This window comes from Choloepus didactylus, chromosome 14 (assembly GCF_015220235.1).
Source record: "Choloepus didactylus isolate mChoDid1 chromosome 14, mChoDid1.pri, whole genome shotgun sequence".
NCBI lineage: Eukaryota > Metazoa > Chordata > Mammalia > Pilosa > Megalonychidae > Choloepus > Choloepus didactylus.
The window spans coordinates 41664558-41680884 of record NC_051320.1 but is presented as its reverse complement, the minus strand read 5'-3'; the positions used below and the strand labels follow the sequence as shown (position 1 = coordinate 41680884).

The 16327-nt window shown below is 38.2% G+C and overlaps 1 protein-coding gene across 5 annotated transcripts in view; it reads right to left on the bottom strand.

Annotated features, from left to right (window-relative positions):
• ATP6V0D2 (ATPase H+ transporting V0 subunit d2) overlaps positions 1–16327 on the bottom strand; it is a 56709-nt gene that overhangs the window by 14024 nt on the left and 26358 nt on the right. For all 5 annotated transcript variants that reach the window (XM_037802342.1, XM_037802343.1, XM_037802341.1 and 2 more), the window contains one exon: positions 209–387. In XM_037802342.1, coding sequence (XP_037658270.1) covers positions 209–387 — 179 coding nt within the window. The remainder of the gene's footprint in view (positions 1–208; positions 388–16327) is intronic.

Below are 16327 nucleotides of genomic sequence, written 5' to 3'. Positions count from 1 at the left end.
CCCAGTGACTTTGCTGCTTCAGATGGCTCACATTTGAGCCCAAGCAAGCTTCTCTACACTCCATCAGGAAAACGAGAGGGATGGACTAGATGATTCCCTAATGTCCTTTCCACGTCTCAAAATCTGTTTGATGCTGTATTCACAACAAAGTGAAGGTATATTTTCTGATGACTTTGATAACACACACAGGCAGCTTTTGTACTCATACCTAATGGTGTTTCAACCAGAACGGCATTGAAGAGATCCGAGGGCGTCTCTGCAATGTTGACTGCTTCCATTTCCGTGAAACTGCCCAGTGGGTGGCACTTCACCAAAATCTCTTTCACAGATTTTTTTTGCAATGCACCATTCATCAGTAGAATCACGTTGTCTATCATGTAACTGCACCTGGTTTAGAAATCACAATTGTTAGGGAAATAAGTGCACTGAGAATAAGAACCTTCCTAAAGTGAAAAACACATGCAGTTCAGGCGCACATTCTTTCATTAAGGAAATGTATGAGTCCCATTTTACTTTAAACTCTGGGGTTTGGGAGATGTTGGGTGGGTAAAATGGTGTGTGTATAGGGTGTCATAGTCCGAAAAAACATTCACTTTTATAGTAACTAATCAAAGCTAAATAAAACCTTGGCTATTGTGAAGTATGCACTAGATGTACCCTATACAGTAATTGTCAAATGTGGTGAAGACGGGGGTGAGGGCACGAAATTGCTTGGTTTCATCAGAGAGAGCTATGGGTTTGGAATATTGAGGAACACAGACCCAGACAATCTTACATCTATCTTGAAAGCTGGCCATTTGAATCTGCAATGACGCCCATTACTGAGGATTCAAAATTTAATACTATTAAGTATTCTGTATTCCTTTTCTCCTTTGAGGCCAGATGGTGAATTTTCTAGCCATGTATATGTATATGTATATGTATATATGTATTTTTTACACAGATCCCCAAGAGTTGGTTGGTTCATATTTTATGTGACTTGTTTACTCAGTTCAAGTTCTTCCCAAGATACTCTGGGTGCTTGTGCTTGTCTGCTCATTTGCTCAGCACCTAGGACAGTCCAAGCAATGAGGTTGAGAGGTGAAAAATAATAAAAACAGTCTCTTTTTCCACAGCTAATACCATTTAAGGGAAGAATTGGACAAAGAATCAATTATAATAAATTACAATGAAGTACCTATCTATGCAAAAGAAATCATAGGGTGATGTGGGGATTAATAGCTGGGCACTAATTAGTCCAGGAATCACACTTCTAAGGAAGTGACATCCAAGCTGAAACCTGAAGAATAAGTAGGAATTGTCCAGGTAAAGGGGGCTGGGAATTGTGGAAAGAGTGTTTCAGAAGGAAAAGCATATGAAAGGCACTGAGGGAGATCAGAAGACTTGTTCAAAGATATTTCTATTGCCCAGGGTTGAGTATTGGAGGTAGGCTCCAGCTGAGCATACAGGGTCTAGAAAGACAAGTTGAGGAATCTCGATAGTAAGGGCAATGGAAGACTCTAAATGGCTTTAAACAGAGGGACGTGTTATGATCCATGTAGAACAAGGATTAAAACAGGTGACAAGGTAAACACGTATAGCAAGATGCTTTACAGAAGTCAACGTATCTAATCATGATAACAACACCTTATGGTAGGTACTATGATCTCCATTTCACAGAAGAGGTTCAGAGAGGTTAAAAATCTGGCCCATGATGATACAGCTGACAAGAAGGAGAGCTGAGAATCAAACTCAGACAGTGTGCTTCCAGAATCCTACTCTTAGCTCTTACACTGTGCTGTGTTTAGCAGTCAAGGATGAGGCATAGGTTTCTAGGTTTAATAGTCAGGTTGAGATGAGAGCATTGGAGGAAGAACAGGTGTGGTGGGGGCAGATGCTTTGGACAGAATGAATTTAAGGTGCACATAGGATATCCAGGATATGCCAAGTGGACCTCGGAAGTCTGAATCCTGAAGACAGCTGTGGACCAGGGACGTTTGGGGGGTGGGGGGTGTTAGGTAGTTTAAAGGCAGAAGTAGAAGTCTTGGGAATGACTGGCATCACATCTTAGAGTGTGTGTAAAGAGCTCTGTCCTGGGAAGTTAGGATCCCCAACATATAAGGACCTTGAAGGAGACTGAGAAGGAATGACCAGATGGTTGAAGGTAAACCAGGGGAGAGATATCACAGGGGTTCAGGAGGAAGTGATCAGAATATCCAAGCCAACAGGGAGGTCAGGATAGATGTGAGGTGAAGAGGGTCCATGATGCAGCCAAGATGAGGTCATCTGAGAATGTAGGGAAACACTTTCAGGGAGTGTGGGTTAGGGGTGAAGGAGAGGCAGGAGCCTAATCACTGGATGTTTAAACAGAATGGGAAGTAAATAGGTTAAAAAATAAAACAAAATAAAAAACTACAAGTTGACTCTAAAGGAAGGGGAAAAGAAGTATATGAACACCCAGGGGCCAAAGAAACCTTTGATTTTTATTTTTAAGATGCAAGAGAAATGAACATGTTTAAATGCAGAAAGGAAAGACTGAAGAGGGTGAGAGTGCAGATCCAGAAAAGAGAAGGGACAATCAACTGATGAATTGAGATCCTCTAGGTTTTACAGTGCAGGAAGTCTTAAGTACCATCACAAGTCAGGCTTGAAAAATTACAACTTTCATTGGATAAAAATTAACCTAGACACTTGGAAACTTTGTCACTGAAGTATGCTGCAAGGGTTACACACTTCCTGTGTAAGAATTCACTTCTGACTAGAAAAGAGTCTCCTTCATTGTGGAGCTTCTACAATTTACTCCAAAAGAAGTTCTAACTAAAGAAGTTGTGAAGCATGATATTATGCCTTATTAAGAAGAGCAGGACTATAAAGTTTCTTCATCTCCCAAAGAGCAGTACCAAATTTAGACACCATGGAATTTTAGTATCCTTTTTATCTCTTGAAAATGATATTAAAATGGAAGTACCTCTTTAACTGTCCTTTTATGGCTCCAAGCAATTACCTGAGAGGGGAACTGCCAGCACTTAATAATCTTTAGCAGGCTCCAGACATTTAATTGTTCCCCACAGCACCACTGTATTGTGAAAGCATATGTACTGCTAGAACCCTTAGATCAATGTTGACGGACAACCAATGTCAATGCTGCAAATAAGGACTTAACCTACACGTAGCATGCAAGCCTACGACTGTTCAGTGTGTGTGTGCAGATGTATATACTGAGTATTTTCATTTTTTACTAATAGGGAGACTGTGCCCTATATTGCAAAGGGCAATGGTTTTGTAGATTGGATTCAAATTTGTTTCAACTCAGTATTTAAGTGTCCTTGTTTCTAAAATTGGACAATAACACCAGTTCTCATTGTGTTGCTCAGGAAACAAAGGGGGAACCCGGGGCTCGGCCCATGGGAGGGGATCTCCCTCCTATCCTCCACCCCCCCCGCATAAATTTGTACAAGGTATATAATTATAATTGGCTGTATGGGCTGGCAGGGGGATTGCTGATGTTTCCTGAGTCATTTTTGAGCCCAAAGACAGCTGGGTATTCACCTAGTTGAAAATCGTCACTTTATAAGACACTCGTGCTCTCAAGTAGTGACAGAGACAGGATTAGTGCCTGATACAGATTGAATCACATTCCCACAGAGATAGGTTCAAGTCCTAACCTCCAGCCCTGTGATGTGAACCCATTTGTAAATAGGATCTTTGAAAATCCTATAAAGATGAGGCCAAATTGAATCAGAGTGGGCCTTACTCTAATATGCCTGGAGTCCTTACAAGATGAGGAAATTTGGACACAGGAGTAGGGTGAGGAAGAGACAGATGGCCATGTGAAGGAGGCAGAGATTGAGTCATGGATTGCAGGCAAGCCATCCCCTGAATGCTACTGACTTCAGAAAGAGCATGGCCTGCTGATGTCTTAATTTTGGACTTCTGACCTCCCAAAGTGTGTGATAATAAGTTCCTGTTGTTTAAGCCAACTAGGGTGTGGTATTTGTTATAGTGGCCCTGGCAAACTAAGACAGTGCTCATTTGATCATATTAATTTTTCTCCTACTCACGGTCTAGATATACACCTTCATTTTTAGCCCTTTCTAAATATTTTATTCCATAGCTCTGATATTGGTACCTGTGAAAATCATGAAGTCACCTCTAACAATGACAGAGTAAATTACTTAACTTCAACACTTAGGTAGTAATAACTTTTTAAAAATGCTAACTTTTGGAGGTTATTATGTGCCAGGAATTATATACATATTCTTTCTCAAGCCTCACATTCTAGTGTGGTAAGGACCACTATAATCACCACTTTACATATAACAAAACTGAGGCTTAGAGGAGTTAAGACCTTGCCAAGCTAGAAAGTGGTAGATCAGACACCCCCAAATCAATGCCTTGGCTCTTCATTAGGTTCAGATAAAACAGCTTAAGACAATCAATATTATAATATTTCCCTTTTGGTCTCAGAACTCCTTTTGCCTCTTGCTCTCTAATTTCTTTAAGGATCTTGAGGATAACTAAAACATATTTCCTGTATAATAGCACCAATTCTGGGCTGATACAACAGTTGTTAAATTATCAAGTAATGTGGAGCCATAATTTGGTGGGTTACAGGAACTGTTTCTTTCTGAATAAAAATTTTAGAATATCATTAGCAATAGCTGAGGAATGACTGTCTTTCACTAAGACTCTGGCATGAAACAGTTAGAAAAAGAGCAATGTCTTCTGAGAAAAACTGTTCTATGAAGTTAAGACAAGTTCAGAAGATGTTGACCGAGTCCTTTCTGAACACACAATTACCGAGATGGTCAGGGGGGTATAGATAAAAGCTGGAGGACTTTTATTCAGGTCTGGAGCCAGATCATGGACTGAACACACATGTGCACGGTTTGGCCATTCTCAAATCAGACTGAGGCGTGCAAGTATATTTTGAAAAGGAAGCTTCGCACCACAAGTGTGACATGAGGAAATATGAGTGGACCAAAGATTTCTGTTAAGTTTCTAGAAAATCTAAAACAGGATCTTATTGATAGACAAGAGCAAAAGAAGTCAGGTCAGAATGTACACATGAGAAAGCAGCCTCAAAGATGGGAACCTTACAAGGAAAATGCCAAGCTTCAACTTGTTCAGGAACAGAGACAAGATGTGGATAAACTAAAATCACTCTGTAGGGAAATGCTCTCCCAAGTGGGGTGTGAATGCCCCAAAGCAGCAAGTTTGAAGATTTCTGCCCTGGAACTACATAAAATTGTTAAAAGCTATGCACGATTCACATATTTTAAGTTGACATGGAAACAATTTTATCACCAGTTTAAATTTTGCAAAAAATATAATTTCTGATTTACTGTGAATGCTTGAATGTCAACACTTAAAATAAAATTGTTAAATCATTCTTAAGTTATCCAATGAAATATCAATACACTAGAGATGGGATACCCACCATTAGTCATTTACAGACACACGCATGGAAGGATATTACCTTCCTTGTTTTGTTTTTTTTGTGTGTTTGTTTTGTTTTTTTGTTCTTCTTGAAAACTTATTTCCACACTGGCTTAGTTCCCAGGCTGCTAAAACAAACACTATATAATGAGTTGGCTTACACAATGGGAATTTGTTGGCTCATGATTTCAGAGGCTAGGGCTTACTTCCTCCTGGATTGGTAGCACTCTCTACGGCTGACAATCCTTGGGTTTCTTGGCTTTCCCATCACGTAGTGATGTCCTCTTCTTTGTCTTTCAGGTTCCATCAACTTCCATCTTCTCCCTGTGGCCTTTTCTTCTGCATCCAATTTCTTTTGCTTATAAGGACTTCAGTTCTTATTCTCAGTTTGTGTTCATCTTAACTAGTAGCATCTTCAGAGACATTATTTACAAATGGGTTCACACCCACAGGAATGTGGATTAAGACCAAGAAGATGTATTTTTCTGCGGTTCATAATTCAACCTACTGCATACACCAATTCGCTCATGAAATTTTACCCTAATGTAACATTTATATTTTTAAGTTTGAGAGTCTTTTATGCCTCTCTTCATACCCAACATATAAAAATTAAATAAAAATTGTTTCATTTCCATGTGATCATAGGCTATGGAGTTGTCACTATTATTATTATTACCTGGGCACAACATAAATTTATTTTGAAATAATTATAGAGTGAAGGGAAGTTGTAAAAATAGGACAGAGAAGTTTTGTATAACTATCCCCCAGTTTTTGCCAGGGGTTATACCTTACATAGCTATAGTAAATATTAAAACCAGGAAAAAGACATTGGCACAATGCGTGTGTTTAATTTTGTGTTATTCTGTCATACACACAGTTTTATATAACCACCACCAGTCAAAATACAGAACTGTTCTATCACCCAAAGATCCCCCTTGTGCTACCCTTTATATCACACCCACCTCCCTCCCACCCACTATCCCTAATCCCTAGCAAACACTAGTCTGTTCTCCCTTTCTAAAATTTTGCCATTTTGTGAATAATATATAACTGAAACCATACAGTGTGTGATCTTTTGAGGTTGGCTATTTTAACTCAGTTTAATGCTATTGAATACATCCAGTACATGCAAGCTATTGTGTGTAAATTGTTTGTTTGTTTTTATTGCTGAGTAGTATTCCATGATATTGAATAGTATTCACCTATTAAAGGACAGCTGGGTTTCTTTGTTTTTAGCTATTACAAATAAAGCTGCTATCATTCATGTACCTATTTTTAAGTGGACTTAAGTTTTATTTTCTCTGGGATAAATGCCCAGAAATGGAACTGCTGAGTTTATGGGGAGCATATGTTTCATTTAAGAAACTGCCAAACTACCTTCCAGGGTGGCTGTACCATTTTAGTGAAGTGTAGAAATCTTGCCTCCCTTTAAGTCCCTTTATTCTCCATATTTATAATTGTCAAATATTTCTAGTACATACCTTGAGAACAGACGTTATAATTTTTGCTTTAAGAGTCAAATATAATTTAGAAAACTCAAGAGGAGGAAGTCTATTGAATTTGCTCATTACTTTCCTATGTTGTTCTTTTCTGTTTATTTCAAGATTCCTTCTTTCATTTCCTTCCCGTTTTAAGAAATTTGTTTGGCAATTCATTTAGGGTAGGTCTGCTGGTGTACAAATTCTCTTTGTTTTCCTTCATCTGAGAATGTCTTGATTTCCCCTTCATTCCTAAAGGATATTTTCTCTGGATACAGAATTCTGGGTTGACGGTTCTTTTCTGTCAACATTGGAAAAAGGGTGTCCCATTTCCTTCTGACCTTCATGGTTTCTGATGAGAAGTGTGCTGTCATTCAAATTCCCCTCCCCCTAGAGGTAAGGTGTCCTTTCTCTCTCACAGCTTTCAAGATTTTTTTTTCTTTGTCTTCAGCTTTAAGAAGCTTATGTTTCTTTATCTTGATCTTTCTCTTGTTTGGCATTCACTTAACTTCTTGAACCAGATTTGGGTTTTTTTGCTGAATTGGGGGAAATTTTAGCCATTATTTCTTTGAACAACTTTCCAACCTCTCCCCATCTATTATCCTTCCGTATTCATTAATTCTGACAGGTGGTCAAAGTCCCAGTGTCCCACTCAGCCCCTCTGACACCTTCCTGCTGGTGGGGAGGAATGACTCCTCAGCCAGGTGAGGGGAAATTTATGCTCCCCATTCAGCTTTTGCTGACAGGGGTGAGGCTGTAGTTTTTTCCAAGGTGTCTGTGGGAATAGAGTGGTTATTACTCTCTCTTACTATGCTGTCTCTTTCCTGGTCCTCTGGATAGAGAAAACAAGCTTTTTTGAAGGGCTCTTTTGTCGGTGCCTGTTGCCATTTCTAGGTTGTAGACATCTCTAGCATCCGGTGCAGGGTATATGACATAAGAGGAACACCTGGGGAACTCATTGTGTGTTATTCCTTGGGTCTCAAATTCCTTAGCCAATCTACCTTCTCCCCACCTTTCAGTCTTTAGGGTCCTCCAAGACAGCAAAATTTCACATTGTCCCTTGGTTTTATTTAGCACCTTGGTTTTTACACTTTGGGGCTATGTATCATGTAGTATGGTTTAGAATGATCAAGACATTTGCCTATCTTTTATAAGGTAGAAAAAGGATAGTTATGAAAAGGGAGGTAAAAAGGGGAATGTTGCATAATGCCTTGACTACAAAACTCTAAAGCACCTTTAGGACAGATATGTACAGACATTGAGAATCTGGAAATTGGTTGTCTTACAATGATCCCTGTGTACATAATCCTTGGAAAGCCATGCTGTATACCTAGGAAGTGTGCACCATTGCTTGAAGATCACTGTCCTAGATGTATTCAAAGTTATTCATTAAGATGTGTTTTAATTTCTTTTTAAAAATTGATATTAAAAGCATAGTATATATATATAATTTATTATTAAATATGTTTACATGTGTGGTACTTTTTTTAATTGATGGGGTAGATGATCACTAATCTAAGGGGGGCAGAAGGACAATTGCCACTATGTAATAAAGAGCCACTGGCCACAATATCATTTGCCCCTAAGATGAAACGACAAATGACCTGTAAGCTAGTGAAGACGATGGTTAAGATTCTGATGTGCTCATGAGCACTAATCAGAGTGAGCAGAGATGGAGGTGGATTCAGGCCTTTACAACGTGGGGAGAGGAAGGGCAGCTCTGGTCAGATGAAATATTCCAAGGATTCCCTGGAGGGCATATGGGAAGGAAGGCAGGAGCCAAGCAGGTGGGCACCAGAGCTGTTCTCAGGCACTAAAAAAATAAGGAAGACTTCATTCTGGGGGTAGAGCACCTCGCAGGCATGGCCTACTCAGAAATTCAATAATGTCTGATGGGTGTAAAACACTCTCTCCTTGCACCTTCTTCCTGGCTTGACTTCTGTGATAAGCAAATCTTACAGTTTGCTCATCTCTCATGCCAGTCATTTTTAGTCAGCCCTTTTGTTGTTTTCTTCTTCCTCTGTCCCTTAAATGTTGTTAACCCAGGATTATAAGGGTCCAATTTTTTTCTGTTACATTTAATAGGTGTTTAGAACAATTTGATTTATAGACAAACTGAAATGATAGTCGAGTTCCCATATACCATGCACCCACTTTCCCCTATTCCTGGTATCTTACGTTAGTTTGGTATGTTTTGATGAGCCATAATTAATGAATCAATATTGATATGTTATTAAATTCCATATTTTATTCAGGTTTCCTTAGTTTATGCCTAATGTCCTTTTCTGTTCCAGGATCCGATCCAGGAAACCACATCACAATTAGTCGTCACATCTCCTTAGGCTCCTTTTAGCTGTGGTGGTTTCTCAGACTTTCCTTGTTTGATGACCTTGATAGTTTTGAGAACGGTCGGGCACTTCATAGGATGAATTTGTCTTATTTTCTTTCATTTTGTTTAGGGTTATCAGGATGAAAAACAGTATCATTTTCATCACATCATATCAAGGGTACATATTATTAACATGACTTGGCTGTTGGTGTTGACTTTGACCACCAGGCTGAGGTAGTGTCTCTACTGTAAACCTTTCATATCCCTCTTTCCATCCTGTACTCTTTGGAATGAAGTCACATTGTTCAGCCCAACTTGCAGGGAATTATGCTCTCCCTCCTTCAGGGTAGAGACTTATTTAGAATTCTTCTGCCTGAGAGATTTGTGTCTTCTCCCCCACTTTATTTAATCATTATTGCTATCAGTATGGTCTCATGGACATTTATTTTATACTTTGCATTACAGTTCAACACTATTTTATTTATCTTGTTGTTCAAATTGTTTCCAGCTTTGGCCACTGGGAGCTCTTTCAGTTGGCTCCTGTGCTCCTGTGAGATACCCCAATGTGTGTGTGTTAGCACTTCCTTACCTTCTGGACTACAAGACACCCCAAGTTCATCTTGTATATTTCCTATCCTGGTTCTACAATCAGCCATTTCTCTAAGGAGCTCTGGTTTCTTTTGGAGAAAGGTATTAGAAATCGAGATATGGCCACTAGATATCATTAAGGCATCATTTCTTTTAGGCCCTCTCAGCTGACACAGCAAAGCAATGTGTGAGTGCACTAAGCAAGGCTTCCATTTTAACATTTCCACTCAGGAGGTTCACCTTCAAAGACCTCATCCAAGCCATACTTTCTTCTATCATGCAGAAGCTGACTGCTTGCAAATCTTCAGGTCTAATCAAGGCTTCTTTACCCCAGCTTCAGATTCATGTTCTCACTTCCTTTTTGTGGATGTGGACATCTGATTTGCACAGACACCTCAATCACATATCTCAAAACATGAAGGCCGCCTTTTTCTATATCCCCGATCTTGACCACTACCACGGCCTACTCATCATCCAAGAGAAAAACTAAGAGTCATTTCAAACTCTTCCTTGCCTACGATTTTCAATCAATAAAGTCCTGATCTTACGATCTCTTAAATCACTGTTTTAGTTCTCTTTTACAGTTTCAGTAAAAGTCATCAGATTTTCTTCCTAGAACACTGTCATAACTTCCTATCTTTAGTCTCACTCACTCTAATCTATCCTCTTAAATCCCATCATGTCACTCTCTTTCCTAAAAGTCTGCCAATGGATTTAGAATAAAATAAATTTCTTATCATTGTATACAAGGCTCTTATTAGTTGGTCTCTGATTACATCCAGCTATGGATGCAAATAAAACCACTCAAAAGTATGTATTTTAGAAGACAGGACAGATTCCCTCACCCCCACTCCAAAACAACAACAACAACAACAACAACGACAACGACAACAAACACTTAAGGACCAGGAAGGAAAACCTGGCAAAGAAGAATGAAGAGGGACCAGAATGGTAAAGAGAGAAAGTTACCAGAGAATGCAGGACACAAAGGAAGTCAGAAGTTGTAAATACCATGGTGAATTATGCAAGGGCTGTAAAAATATCCACTGGACTTAGCAATTAGAGTGATTTTGCTGATATGATAGGGTAGGAAACAAGACTGAAGTGGGTTGAGTAAATAAGTGAGAAAGTAGAGAGAGTGAGTATAGACTCTTTTTCCAGAAGCTTGGCAACAAGTGGAGGGGGATAGAGTGTAGAATATCTTTGTTTTCACATGGTTGCTGTGAAAATTAAATCATGCAAATAAAAATTTGTAAACCATAGAGAAATTGTCACAGTAGAAAGAGTCCAGGCTTTCAAAAGGATAAACCTGATTCTATGCCCAGCTCTGCAACTTAAAAACCAGTTTAACAAGAGCTCCATTTTCTCAGCTTTAAAATGGAAATATTTATTCAACTTTGAATGGTTGACATTGGGATTAGTAATAGCCATGACAGCACCAGAAGAGTTTGGTATAAAGAAGGAGAGTCTACTTTTAGAGGAAGATATTTTCCTACAAACGGACTTTGCAGGAAAGGGAGCAGAAAACAGTAAGCCATATAATTTGAGTACACTTTTTATATTTGCTTATTAAACCTGAGTCTTTACCTCTGAGTTTGCATTTAGTTCTAGTCAATAGAATCCCTTCTAAATTCATACACTGCACTAGGAAGAAAAGGGGTTATCAACCCAGGTGGGGTTTGTAGACAAGAAGCTGAGTAGTACAGCCATTTGAAGGACTGTGAACATCCACAAAACCATCTACATTGCTACTGGTTGGGATACTGGGCCCCAAATCTGATTTACACATTTTATAAAACTGTAAGCATTCTGTTCTGAATCTTAGAACCATAGGAAGTGTCCTTGTTATGATTATTTTACTTAAGGTTTCCCTTGAGATATCCGAACTTCAAAAACTTTTGTCACCTCTTGGGGAATGTAATCATTAATCTCAAAACAATGCTTGCTAAAAGGTTGTTATAAATAGTAACCACTCACATATAAAAACGCCTAAATCTCTTTGTTAAATGTAGGCACTTCAAGACCCTTACATTGAAAAGTAAATAACTCGGTGGTTACAATAGACTCATTACTTAAAAGCTCTATAACTAAGATTTGGCTTCATCTCAGGAATCTGCAAAATCACATCTTTATGTCAGGCTTTGACTTGCTACAGGTTCCTTTCTACCCAGGAGACAGGGTCAGCATCCTTTCATCTGCAACACATATTATTATATCATCAATGACAATCTCTGTTTTTGGTGACCAGAACTCCGTGATATGTTAGTTGGGTCACACTTGTACATATGGAAAATGCAGAGACGTAAAACGCATCTTTAGAGGTGACTGTACATGGAAACAATAGCGGAGGAGGTGAAATATATTTGGTGTACTTTTTAGAAGTTGTTTCCTCAGAGGCTCAGTTACCTTTCCTTCATGTGCTGATCTTCTCTTAACAAGCCCAACAGTTACTTGTCGTGACATGGAAGATGAGGGCCATGTCAGAAGTGGATAAAATGCTTTCTTCCAATGTATGAATTTTCAAATGAAAGTTCTCCTTGATTACATCAGTAATCAATCCCAAGTTAACCACATATGCTCAGATGTGGCAGCCCTGCCATTTTGCCTGATTTGCTAAATAGTTTGAGATTTAGAATATTCACATCAACTTTCTGCCTCCTTCTGAAACTGGACATTTGTGGTAACATACTTCCCCTGAGTTACCCTGTTTTAAAAGAGAGGAAGTGAAAATTAAAATAATTTTTAAAGCAATTAATCTTGCTGTCACAATCAGTTTTCCTTCTAGCAAAATAAAATACTGGAAAAATTACTCAGAAGTCAGCATTGCCCATATTAGCTTATTTTAGAACAAGAATGCTGATCACTATGTATTTCCCAATTCACTGGTAGCTCTGGAATCTTTAGAAAACTCTTGTCTCTTATTTAAGATTCTCTACGATCTTAGTCTAACCCATCTGTTTGGATTAAAAATTCCTCAAATTGGTTTGGCTTTTTCCACCTGCTATCTTTGTTCCTACTTTTCTCTAGAATTATGAAGCCTCCCTTCACTTATCAATTGCTAGAGGTTGAAATACTTCCCATCCTTCAGATCCATATTCAAATAACATTTTTTCATTAAGCTTTTTAAATGTCTCCAGTTAGAAGTGATATCTTTTTTCTCTCTCTCTCAATGTATCCTGGGATATAATTGTCTATAAACATTGGTAGCAACATTGGTGAACGTAAGCAAATAGCTAGCCCATTCATACAAAGATTTTACATATCTAGTAAGACATAAGGCCTGGATTCCAGCACCAATTTTGCCACTAAGTAGCTGTGGACTCCTAGGCAAGTCAATTTAAGTGTTCATTTCAAATATAGTTATTTGCAGATAAATTTTTTTTTTTACCCATTTTTACGCATTTTATTAACTATAATAGCTCCCTGATATCTTTCCCTAAACTCCCTTTCTTGGAGTCATGGCTGCCTAGTCCTTGCTTTGTCTTTCATTTTTTCCATTCAGGAGAATTATCATTATATTAGAGAAGTTGCTCCAGTGTCACCTTTTCCCATGCCATACATGTGAATATTCTGGTAGCTCATAGGAAAACACCAATGGGGAGAGTCTTCTTATCAGACAGGTTAAAAACCTGCTGTGTGTTTATCATAGCCTGCCCTTCACAGGGTCAAGAGCAGTGGCAAGAGTAGTGGTGGATGGATCTCATCCTTACTATATTCAAAACATCAGTCATAAGGGGCTTTGGAGAATCTCATTTCCTCTAACAAAGAAAGAAAAAATACAGCTGAGAAGGTAGGAGAGAAACAAGACTTTCCTATATCATTGGTGAGCAATCGGGTAATTTCTACCAAAATCTAAAGCCTGCATATCCTTTGACAAAGCAATTTTACTTCTGAGAATTCATCCTAAAGAAATTCTGGTACTAGAAAGCAAAAATAGATGCAAATGATGTTTGTGGCATTATTACTTAAAATAGCAAAGAAATGAAATTACCTAGATGGTCAATGGGGAATGACGAAATGCATTATGGTACACCCAATACAATCGAATGCAACATGTTCATTAAATAAGATAGATCTACATGTAATTATGTAGTAAAAAATCCTAATAGGTTATGTAAAAAAACTGCAGACAATACATATAATTTGACCCTACTTTTCTAAAACAACTGTGTATATTTATATTTATCTTAAAAATATAAGCTATATATGAAATTTGTTTTCACAGAAAAAAATTTGAAAGACATGCACCAATTTTATAAGACTGGTTACTTCTTGGTTTTAGGGAAATGGATATTGAAGTATACTCTTTGCTTAATCTGCTTCCTTTATTTCTAAAAAGCCAATAATATCAGGGCCACCTTATAGGGTTGTTGGGAGAATTAAATGAATTAACACATGTAAAATGATTATAAAAGTGCTGGGTTATAATGAACACTAAATAAGTTTAATTTCCTGTTGTTTTTTTAAAGCATGCTTCTTAAAATATATATATAAATATATACATATATACATATAAATATAAAACAAGGACAGCGGATCTCTGGATCAGAACTAGGGTAGATTTCAATCTCCTCAGGTTATAGGACTGACCCAAATCTTACACGAAAATTAGTATTTTGGAAAAAAGATTACTGGGACCAATTATGCCCCCTGGTGGTCGATAAGGCACCAATCCAGCAAATCTGCCTGGGCCCCGGTTTGTATCCCATCGGCCAGTGAACTGTTGTAGTGACAGCATCCCAAACTCCTTCACATTCATTATTTCCTTAATCTTCAAACACTCACTCCCCTGACATTATGGTACATCCTCCACGTACAGCAGCCTGATGAAGCCCCTGGTTTCTCCTCACTCTGTCAGGGTGCCTTGACCCAGCCACATCCATGTATCGTCACGTTCCCATCCTTGAAGGCTTAGCATGGCATCACCTCCCTGATAAAACTTCTCACTCCCACAGGTGGAACATTATACTGTATTACACAAAGTTAGCTACACTCTTTGAGCACTGTGTATGTATGTATTTGTACACATATTTTATATTAATAATATTTTCAATCAGGGCCAGCCTCATGGGAGTATGATCTGATAGCGGCACAGGGCCACTTAGAAGGACCCCATACTTGGCTCAATGTTCTGTGTTGCCCCCTTGAAATTCTTAATAGTTTAACAAAGGGCCTTGTATTTTCATTTTGCATGGGACCCTGCACAATATGTACTGGTGCTGCCTTCAAATTAAACTCATAACTCTATATTGTAGATAATTATTATTTCTCTTTTATAGATGAAGAAACCAAGGCTTTGAGTGACCAGTAACTTTTGTCAAGGTCCCACAGCTGGTATATTGCAGCCAGATAAGAATCCACAGGTTGTTAAGAGTGTTTCTCACCTGCATGAGAATCAGAGTCACCTGGAGGGCCTGTTAAAAATGCAAATTCAGACCACATTCTAGGCCCTATTAAATCAGAATTTTTAGAGGCACAGTTTGGAATTTCCACTGTAAACAATTCTTTGGCTGCCTTGGAGAGCAAAGTCTATATTCAATTCATCTCTAATCTTAGAATCTAGCAGAGGCCTTCACTTACAGCAGTTGCTTAATAAATGTTTTGCTGATTCAATGAACATCATTCAAGTTACAGACAGACCAAGCATTGCTTTTGCAGACTAGGGTTTTCAATTCACAAAGTGCTTGAGAACTGGAAATGCTGAAGACTTCATCAGCAACTACAGTTGAGACATTTTTGCCCTTCATTTGCTCCCAGTTGAAACGTTCATATTGACTCCATGGATAAAATACCTTTAAGACAGCATAATCTTTAAGATTTCAGAAGACACTTTTTGACCAATAAAGATTCAGAAGTTATCACTTCTATGTATATGTTATATTACACAATTAAAAAAAAAACATGATTAGAAAAAAAAAAGATTCAGAGTCACAAATCCACTTTGGTGTCAGTTGGTTAATCAGACAATATTATTGAGAATCTGATTATAGAAAATCAAAATTTAGCAATTAAATACTATGCAGACTTTGAGGTAAGGGGGCACAAACGCAACACTTTTAAAATGTTCGTGATTGGAAGGAAGGTTACATAATGTTAGAAATTTTTTTTGACATGGAAAGATACTGATAGAATACAAAAGAAAAACTAAGATTCAAAATTGTACTAACAGAATCATTTTAGTACTTTAAAAATGCATGGAAAAGAGTTTATATTATGTCAACTGATAGTGAGATTAAGGGTGATTTGATTAGACTTGTTCATCATTCTTGCAAATTCTCTCTTCCCTTAGCTTAGAACTCCCAGGAAGCATTGCCTGTTTATTCTTACCCTGGCATAAGTCAAGATGTGTAACTTCTGTTAAGGTTACCTTTCAAATGGATCCAGCCACCACCTCCCTTCCTACCTCTGCTGTCGATAGTTCCCAGCTAAACTTTTTAAATAGCTTCCAGTATGATTTTTCTGCTTCAAGTCCCATCCCTTCAATGCATCTTTCACAATATCAACAGAATCATCT